Here is a 10386-nt window from a genome sequence, read left to right on the forward strand (position 1 = left end):
TAGCAAGGGCGTTCGCGTTCACTCTCGCCGTGAACGGCACAGAACATATCTCTCTCGATTGCCGACGACGCAGCGCTTGGGGAGCCCTTCGTTCATTTTACCGGGAAGAGGAGAGAGAGAGAGAGTGAGAGAGAGAGAGTGAGAGAGAGAGAGAAGCAAGTGCGAAGAAGAGGAAGCCCAAGTTGAGGGACTCGGCGAAGAGAAGAGCTCCAGGGACGACGCAAAACAGGAGTGCCGCTCCCTCGCACGCCGCTCGAATCGAGAGAGGTGAGAGGTGTGTTTCATTGTGCGCGGTTTTGTGTGCGTGCTTGTGCCGCGGGGATGGCGATTCTTTTGTTCCGCTTGGATGTGCTCCCAGTAGAAATCGACCTTTTCGCGGCGGCATTCGTCAAGGATCCGGTTACCCGTTCAACTTTTTGCCCTTTGATCTTTGCACTCTGGCTGTTATTTTAACCTCCTCTTTCTGAGGGTGGTTCTCAGTGATTTGCTATCGAATCGAAATTATGTTGGAATACCAGCGCACGATGTTTCTTCTCAAGCTGTTTTCAGCTCGCTGGATTATTTTAACTTCCTTACAAATGCATGCTTTCACAGTAGTTTGAACGGAATTGGGTGGGTAAAATTCTAAAAAGAGCGGGATGAATTGGATGCCTTCAATGAAAATTGATGCAGTGATGACGCCGCAGAGCATGGGCAAATTATGGTTTTAAGAATAGGTTAAATAGGGTTGGGAGGTAAAACTAGGTACCAAAATATTCGCTGCTATTACTCTCTAAACTTACACTAGCACAGTTCAGTATTTAAATGCTGTGTCGTCCATAGTGAGTATATTTGAAATTATAGTTTAATAAAATTAATGTGAAACATAATAAAAAATAGTTACAGTCATCGTTTTGGCTAGAAAATCAACTGATAAGAATATCATTTGGATAAAAACTAAGGTTTCAGTGAATTTATTAATTATTTGATTATTATAAAAGTTTTGATTTGGATTTTAGATGATTAAGGTAATTATTTTATAGAGTAAATGGATCACAACAAATATTTTTTGTCTCACTGCGCGATAGTATAAATGTTTTTCATATCATCGGTAGAGTGATTGACCCCTTTTTTTGGTTGGTTCCAAATTTAGAATGCGTGGAGACTGCAGCCAAAGACTTCTGATCCGTTCTCAAGAGTCAACCGATACTCTATTTTTTACCTCTGTGATCTCTGCCCTAATTAATTTTGCAGCGCCGACGTCGCCAAATTTTGTAAACTGAAATAGATCCTTTGTTGCTAATGAAGTTAAGCATGGAAAAGCAGCAATATTGTGTGCGCTGTGTGCTAAACGAGACCAAATTGGATGCCTTTGATTCTATCATTAAATAAGTAAATTATATATTAGAAATCGCCATATGTGATTTTATTCATATAAACTGTAATATATATATATATATATATATATATATATATATATATATATATATATATATATATATATATATATATATATTCATTTATAAATATAACGAGAGGAAAACATTAACTCTCTTTAGCCCAAATTAACGTTTACCAGAGGTTTTTATCAATAGAGAAATGGCGAAGTATCATTTTGAAAAGGCTTTTTATTTATTACTTCCGTTTTAGTTTAACTGAACGATCTCCCAATATGCACGGAAACCAAGGAGAGGAATATTTTAGAAATCACATTAAAGGTCATAATACATAAGAAAATTATAAAATTGAGAGAATTGTGTAAGAAAAATAGTTCATATTTAGAAATTTTATAATTTTAGTCGGTATTCGGTTAAAGAGATGTAGATTTCTGGAAGAATTTACGGTAATCATTTATTTGAGACTGACAATATTATTGATCAATTTATAAAAAAAAACTTGAAATGGAATACAGAAGTCTGTTCATATCATATTTTGTATATATTCAAACGATTTAGAACACTAAAAATTTGATGATAAAATAATGGAAATATTTATAATACGAATTGAATGTGGTCTACGGAACGATACGACCTCATCAAATGGAATGACAAATGACGCTACAGGTAAAATGGAATAGAATGATAAAAATGCGATCCTGTCGTTTGTTTCCCTAATTTCCGTTACACTGGTTTTTAGGATTTATATAGGATTTTATATATAGGAATTATGTTTATACCTGTGTACACACAAACACATGTGTATAAATATAAATAAATAAAAATATGTGTGTGTGTATGTGTGCGTTTATACATATATATGAACTTAATTAAAATAAGTAGATTTCATTTTATTATACCAATGGAAATGTTAGTTTTTATTTTACAGTACGTTATTTAATGACACATATCAATAATTCTAGGAGGTTTTGGGAAATAATTTAAATGCTAATATTTATTTTATTTCATTTTATGTATCACTCGAAGTCATGAATTGATAATATGTTTCAATCACAAATTTTAAATTTTTCAAAGGAAGAAAAGTGGCCTTTTACTAATTTCAGCTCTTGATGCAAAATATTATGGCCCATTACTTCCAATATACCTTCCAAGCAAATTCCTGCATATTAATTGGTTTATATTTTAATACAATCCGACGGAAATTGAATTAGCTTTAATTCTGAAACGTACTACAAGCGCTCGGCACCGGGTATACAGACGGGCGCCGAAGGGCACCGGTCGCGTGTCTTTTTTTTTGTGGACGCGTTATTTCCGTCTTATCACTTGGCAAGCTCTCGAGAAAGCGTAAATTCAGGCATTCTAAAGTAGGGAAAAAATCTTAAATTCTCCATTAAAAATCTCCTAATGCAAGCATAGCTGAAAACGTCGCTCATTCCATCTAATAAGCTGCACTGCATCACTGATTGGTGGGTTAATTTTGACATTTGAAAGTCAGAGTCAGCCACATTTAACACAATGGTTCATTCTTGTACGTAGTGCCAAAATGAGTTACATACCAATTCTGTCCTAAGTTTCTCATAATTTTAGGATTCTGCTTAAGGAGATGACTGTTGAGTCCAAAACTGGCCAGGGTCCTGAGTAATACTAACTTTTTAGCCAAATCTCAATTTGCTCCTCAGTCATTAGACGGACGTTTCAAAAACATCAGTGAACCACCCGGATGTGGCACGGAAAAAGTGTATAGTTGATTTCAACTGAACGCAAGAATCTGAAAAATACGGTTTTTGAGTCAAAGATCTCTGTTATAAACTCAACCTATAGTAAAGACAATCCACATTTGCTAGGTGTGCATAAAAATATGTAGAAAAATAATATGTAGAAAATCACATTAGCGCACTAGTGATAATAAAGTAGAGCATGGAATTAAAGCAAATAAATGGAAACATGGGCAAAATATTTCATGATTTGTACTTAAAGAATGGTGCATTAGATCTAGTTAAGAGGTTCTGCTTGAGGCAGCAATTTGTTATTTTTCTAATATTTCTTAAGTCCTTAAATGTGCGACAATAAACATCTCCTGTTCGAATAATTGCTTCTCTAGCCAAAATCTAAATTATGCCAAATCCAGATTTTCACAATGAAGACCTACAGGCATACCTGTGTGTTGAACGATTAATTTTTTACGCTGCGAGAATATCAGTAGTGGCTAAGTCTTACGTAGGTTGAAATTTATACTGAAAGGAAACATTCACGTAAGATTGACTTCCATCAAAGGCCTTAGACTTGCTATCGAGAACGATGAGGCAGGCAACTGTTTCCGATAGCTATTTAAATCTGGATCTGGAGCTCATCAATTATTTATTAGTGTCATGGAATAATTTTTGTATTAGCAGCTAAATAATTGTTTGCTTTATATATATATATATATATATATATATATATATATATATATATATATATATATATATATATATACACACACACACACACAAAAGTATTTGCGACGTTCATGCATATATCCGACAAAAGGGAAATCCGGCATTATATCGCAGTCCCAACAAAGACTCTAAGAATAAATAATATTGCCGATGCATTTCATTTTAAACAGAATTTCAAAAAGTGAAAGACTGAGAGAGTACTCAATTTATATTCGCCGGCTAAATGAAATCGGAAATCCTTTTAGAAATTGGAATCTGATCTTGCACTGAAGTGCCCACTTAAGTGGGTGTACCGCAAACATATCAAAAAACATCAACAACTATGTCATGCGTCAACTCAGCAGTACCTTCACGGAGCTCTTTGATAAATTAATCCCTTACATTTGTATTCTTATTAGTTTTGCAATACCCTCAGAGGTGAAATTTTTCATATGTCGGTTTGTTATGGTTGTTGTGTGTTAAAATTCATTACCTCAGGATGTATGAAAGAAGTTAAATATTTCGGACGATGTGAATTACAATATTTTTGAAAACTATTTTTGTCACGCTGCTGGTAAAGAAAATTGAAATGAATCATTGATCAAACAGTCAATTTGGATTTTATTTTGAAATGAAATTCCAGTAACCTGTGTCGTTCGTTGCTTCTAGTTCTTAAACTTTTCAATTCATATTCCTCTTATTTTTCAATTAAATAATTTTTGTTTATTTCGAAACAGTTCCATAAGCAAAAGACACAATGGCAGGAAGACGTCCATTGAGCAGACCAAGAACGAAGCTGTATGACTACAATTACAGCTTGGGAGAGCAATTGTACAAGCCAATGATGGACCGACTGGATAGGAAATACTCCGGCCGCCCTGCAGAGGATCTCGAGAGCGCTCTCCCCAGAAGACCAGCTTCTTTCGTGGAAGTAGACGACGTCCCAAGACGCCGTTCCCTGTCGTCTCTTCTTGGTAAGGGATCAGGCGGCCTGCCCCTGAGGATCCTCCTGCAGGATTACCTGGGGAAACCCCCGAAGCAGTTCTAAGCACATGACTCAGGGATTTGGGGGGAGAGAACGGGAGAATGAAATGTAACGGGTTCTTGCCTCGCCTCAGAAAGCGGGCAGCTCACATTTGAAAACATACCTCATTTGTGGATTTAAAATAACCAAATGCGTTTCACCTCGCTCAAAACAAAAGAAACAACATTATGCTTTGTTCGCTTCCTTTTTTTAAAATTTTTATTTTTAATTTTATTTTGAAACACACTTTGACCGACTTACGTAAAACATAGTAAAAAACCTCTGAATGCATTTATTATTTAATTTTCTCTTTAGTATAAATAGTCAATAGCTGAATTTTTGAAAATATTCCAACGTTTTCACATGTTTTAACCAGTTAAAAGAAAATAAAATTCTGGCAATTAGTTTTTTTTACTGAAACGCACACAACGTCATAGGAAACCCAGCCTAAATCAGGAAAATTACTCATTCTGAATGATATTTGTGCAATATTGAACAAGAGCAAAATCATTGTATCTATGTTATGTGACAATGGAAACAAACTTTTGTTTCTTGTTTATTTTATCAGCCATGAATGGCGTAAATATCTATTATTGTACTATCAGGGACTGAAGAAATGGCACTTCTATAGAAATGTTGTTGATATTTAAGGATCGAATAAAATGATTATCACATACATAATGTAAACTTGTATCTGATTATAAACACGAAAAATCCGCATTCATTTACTGCTGAAAAGGATAGTATTTGCACTTTAGTGAAACGCTTTTTACTTAATTTTTAGTTGAACGCCTAATGCTTTTTACTAAGCTGTGCCTAACCTGCCGTAGCTTAGTTTTGAACTAAACGGTCTTTATAACTTTCCAGCCGCACTCGCCGCGACATTTTACCCCTGTTGGGGTAAAATGATTTCTGCTGTCAATTTCACACAATTATTTCACACAAGGTGAAGACTGTCTTGGAAACTAAACGATGAAGTTTACCTTCCAGGAGGAGTGATACTTCTCTCGACTTGCATTTCTTGAATATCTCAGCTGCTTATTCACTTCGACTGTAGGTGGGATGGGTGGGATTATTCAGGGGGGGAAGATTACTATTTATGATAAATGGGCATATTTGCAACGGATCATAAATATATTCTTTGATAATTATTTCATACTACGACGGGAAAGCTATCGCAAAAACCACCACATTATGCGCATAAATAAAAAAAGACAGCGAACAAAGAAAAGGTGAATAAACGCAAATATCAGTTCATCCTTTTGGCTATGAAGTTCAATGGAATTAGAAAATTACTCTTTATGAGGCAAGAATATTGATTACAGGAATTAGACGTTGGTGACAAGCTGCTGCCTATGAAACATTGTAGTTGTAGAATTAGATGGAAGGAAACTAGTGTTAAAGCTCCATCAGTTTTAAACGCATGGTTTTATTTATTGACTATGGCCATTATTATTAGTCCGTATATTTTAAGATATTTAATTTTAGCAAAAAACATACAAATTTTACTTTGAAATCATAGGCGGCAGTTGTCACCAACTTGGAAAATGAAATGGGCGTTTTTTTTTAATTCGTAGTTTTAATTGACTGAAGCTACTGGGTTAAATTTAAGTGTTATAGACTAAGATCCGCTAAACCTCAATTGTATACGTGTTAGCCTCATGACGTCTGAAATAGAAATATCACCCGAAAACAATATTTTCCAAAAATAGTAAACATTCTTAAAATGTGGACGTGGCTAACTGTTGTTTATCAGTATAAATAGTACTATGAACAAAGAGGAATAATTTTCAAAGTTCGGGATTTACGCAACTATTATTTCAAAAACGAGTATTAAAAAAGATTTTTTGATGGAGTTTTACTATAAAATAGTATCAACCTTGAAAATATTTACAAACACGGATGTTGTAATTCTTACTTGGGTTCGTTAACCAAATGCTTAACTAATCCCCTTTTCTCCGTTGCCAACTCGGGGAGAGGAAACTTTCCCTTTTTGCGATGGTAAATTTTAGATTGGTGACGTATTTCTTAATCGGGTGAGTCATCAATTGAATAACCAACTAGTTTAATTACTTATATCACTTCCATACTTAATTGAAGCGAGAGAGTTTAAATTAAGATATGAAGCGCTTAGGTTCTGTCATTTTACCTCCATCATTTCGCATAAAGATAATTAACTGTTTAATGTTGTGAAGGAAATGGGTCCCAATTAGTTGTGGCGCAGGGAAAATGTTTTGATGAGAACTATTTAGAGAATGTTGTACCCCATAGACGTGGAGTCCTCTTAAATTAGAATAAGTTGCAATGAAGCTTTGATGAATTTCCGTTTTGAAATGGGTCTAAAGTCGGGGACCACGATTTCTCAGGAGAGATGAACACATCGTCCAACCACTCTGCCGCATCCCAGATGTTGTCTCAAGTCGAGGAAGAAGATGATATCACCTCAGCCGCCCTCAAAAGAATGAGGGCTGCCAGGGCCGGGCGATCCATGACTCTCGAAGAAACCCTGGAAGATCCGGACTCCGTCTCCTCCCGCCTACGTCGCCGGCCCAAAATCGCTATGTCCGACAGACTAATGGATAGTGTCGGCCTCAAGACCAGCGAGCTGGGCGACCTGGAATCGGACAGCTTCTTCAAGCGGAGGACCCTCCGCGAATCCTCCGAGGAGAACGGCCTGGAGAACGGGACGATGACCAAGTGGACGGCGCTGAAGCCGGAGGCGGCGCGCAAGGCGCTGGAGGCCGCCAGCGCGGCGGACGCCGAGGAGGATGCCGCCGCGGCCATGCGCGCCAAGAGGTCGCGGGCCAGGATCGCGGAGATCGAGAACGAGATGGAGGAGCTGGCGGAGAGGGCAGCCGGGAGAGCGGGGCGGAGGGCCATGGTGACGGCTCGCCTGGCGGAGGCCGCCGAGATGGGCGATGGCAGTGGCAGCGTCAACGCCTCCTCTTCCTCAGCCACATCGTCTACAGTGAGGGTGAAGAAGACTTCGATCCAACAGTCGGCGACGGCTGAAAAGAAGATGGTCAGCTTCTAGCGACACTTGGACGAGTTCCCTTCTGCTTAACATTCTGGAGGAATTTAAGCACAGAATAATAATTCTTCGATGATGATGATCGATGACGATGCTGATAGTATGGAAGACGATGGCCGAACTCATCGCGTAAGAGGGTTCTCACAGAGAAAAGGCCTTTAATGTATGAAAACTCCTTTCTTGTGAAAGCTACAACTTTTGTCAATTTTAGAAACTGTATATTACTATCTGTCTCTTCTATGAACAAACCTGAAAACACAAGCAAACACTAGCACACTCTTGAACATATCTTTTCAAGAAGTCTATTTGACGGGGCACATCCTATACTTATGTTTATCGCTAGCTTCATCAGCGATCTCTTGTACATATCGTATATAAACGGAAAAATTTGATTTTTCGCTAAACTAATGATTCATAGCTTAATCTGTATGATGCCATAAGCAAGTTTTTTTTAGTAAAATTCAATTCGTTTACTGTTTCTCGTGCTAAAATTAGGAAATGAAAAAAAATTAATCTCAAATTCATGTTTCAAAACATATGTAACGCATTTTTTAAGAAGAGACTTGTTAATAATTTTCAAGCTTAGTGAACCCCTCAATATATTTGCTATAATATACATGCCGGAATTGCATTTGCGCGAGGGGAATTGTTATTTCTTACTTGATTTTCATAGTTCAGTTATTAAGACATTTTTCTATACATACTTCTTTCAACATTTGTATTTAGCATTATAATTTTTACGCCCATTTTTTTAAAACTAATTGAGCTTCTTAATCAGAAAATATACTCGGAGAAGCACAAACATTTGTCAATCGTTGAACCCCAAAAATTGTATTCGTTAAAAGCAGGTGATATACTTTTCTTGTTATGCCATGTACAGTTGTATGTTGGTACTAAATGCACAAAAAATTAGAAATTAGTGTACATTATTTGAGTCACATTTATTGCATGAGTATATATCAAAAATGTTTTCAATTTGTTTTGCTGGAAAGTTGATAATTACCGTCGAGATGGAAGCACTGCTATTTGCCATATTTGTCGCACATTGTTCAATAACTGATTGCATACCTAACATTATTATTTTATTACAGAGGGACATTTGCTTATGGAAACCTTCAATTTTGTAACCAAATCCCTTGCAATTTCTTAAACCATACCAACGATGCTTTAATCTCCTTGTCGTGCTGCAAAATAGAGCGCTGCAAAACAAAATTACGTCCGTATAAGCGTATTAATTATATACGCTTTACTTGGCTTTGACGTTCCTATTTTTTTAGTGACATTTGACACAGTGGTTTTCCTATTAAAAATTGAAGAGAAAAATTATAATTTCTAACGTGGTATGTATGAATAGCTTATTATCTTCTTGGAGACGTATTTACCTGCCGATTCCTTATTCAAATATTGAACTAAGACTCGTAGCAGTCATGTTACTGTGATGAAACTCAATGAAAGTTAATTTTTTTGTTAATAATTGCAAAAATTAATTCAAAAGCCGCTGAAAAGTTAAAAAAACTGAAATGCAAAAGTTTAAATTAAAGAAATGTATTGTTAAAACAATTGTTTCCTAAATTTTATTTTGACATTTTGAAGTATACTTAACTTACCTCATCGTGAATTTCTACTTTAGCTTTCTGGCAACATTGTCGAAAAGGCATAAATGGTTAGATTTAAATTACAAATATTAACAACGGTGAACTCATATAATAATGGTAGAACCTTTTCTTCCGGCTCGTTAATTTTAAAGAAACGCCGCAATAGAAAATTTTCATCAAGCTGCATTCGTCTTTATTTGAGTTATTATAATTTTTTCACCAACAAAAAATTCGAATAAAGCAAAATTAGTTAAACCATTGGTAGGAATTTTTTATGCTTTAAGTTTGGTATTTTTACATGTCTATTTTTGGAAATAGAAGAGCACGCCGAAGGAATTCAGTTTATTATAGTAATTACTTGCAGTGAGTCAGTTTGGAGAGAGAAGTGCGGTTCACTATTAGCAGAGGTTTATTGGCAATTGAAAGGAGTCTATTTAAAGGCGCTGCAAATAATTATACTGTTATGCGTTACTTCCTCCTTTGTCGAGGAAGTGATCTCTATTTTTAGTCGGGGCGCTAAATCTTAGACATTGGATAGGGATTGGAGAGAAAACGGTGAGAATTTCGGTGAATTAAATCGCTAGAATATTCACCATTTTCTTCAATTTCGTCCCATATCAAGTGCCCATAAATGAAGTGTAAGGAACAAAATGACTATCTAATCTAAAGGAATAAACGATCATTCGAAACACATTCCCCAAAAATATAAGACTAGTGCATGAAGGAGCGTTACAATTTACATATAAAAAGGATCAGTTTTTGAAAGTTTCTGATAACATTGTACTTTTTATAATTTCAAATAAAATTGTGGGAATAATATTCTCTTCGATATTTGTCACGAGGAGTTCATTCTGTGAAAAACTAGTAAATTCTTCGAGAAGCAGTCGTGAAAAATCCACTTGAGTTTCCTCAATGGAAGGAGAATATGATAATTTAATTTCTC

The 10386-nt window shown here is 36.0% G+C and overlaps 1 protein-coding gene across 2 annotated transcripts; it reads left to right on the forward strand.

Annotated features, from left to right (window-relative positions):
* On the forward strand, nt 1–9390 carry LOC139690042 (uncharacterized). Of its 2 annotated transcripts, none has more exons than XM_071587230.1 (3): nt 1–274; nt 4531–4767; nt 7184–9390. In XM_071587230.1, the coding sequence occupies exons 2-3, from the start codon at nt 4551–4553 to the stop codon at nt 7849–7851; spliced, it is 885 nt and encodes a 294-aa protein (XP_071443331.1). In that variant the 5' UTR covers nt 1–274; nt 4531–4550; the 3' UTR covers nt 7852–9390. The 2 variants fall into 2 exon arrangements, with proteins under 2 accessions (XP_071443331.1, XP_071443330.1); XM_071587229.1 differs by having other exon boundaries at nt 2–267; nt 7184–9388.
* The last annotated feature ends 996 nt before the right edge of the window (nt 9391–10386 follow it).

This window comes from Hetaerina americana, unplaced genomic scaffold, assembly GCF_022747635.1.
Source record: "Hetaerina americana unplaced genomic scaffold, ioHetAmer1.1.p SCAF_3, whole genome shotgun sequence".
Taxonomy (NCBI): domain Eukaryota; kingdom Metazoa; phylum Arthropoda; class Insecta; order Odonata; family Calopterygidae; genus Hetaerina; species Hetaerina americana.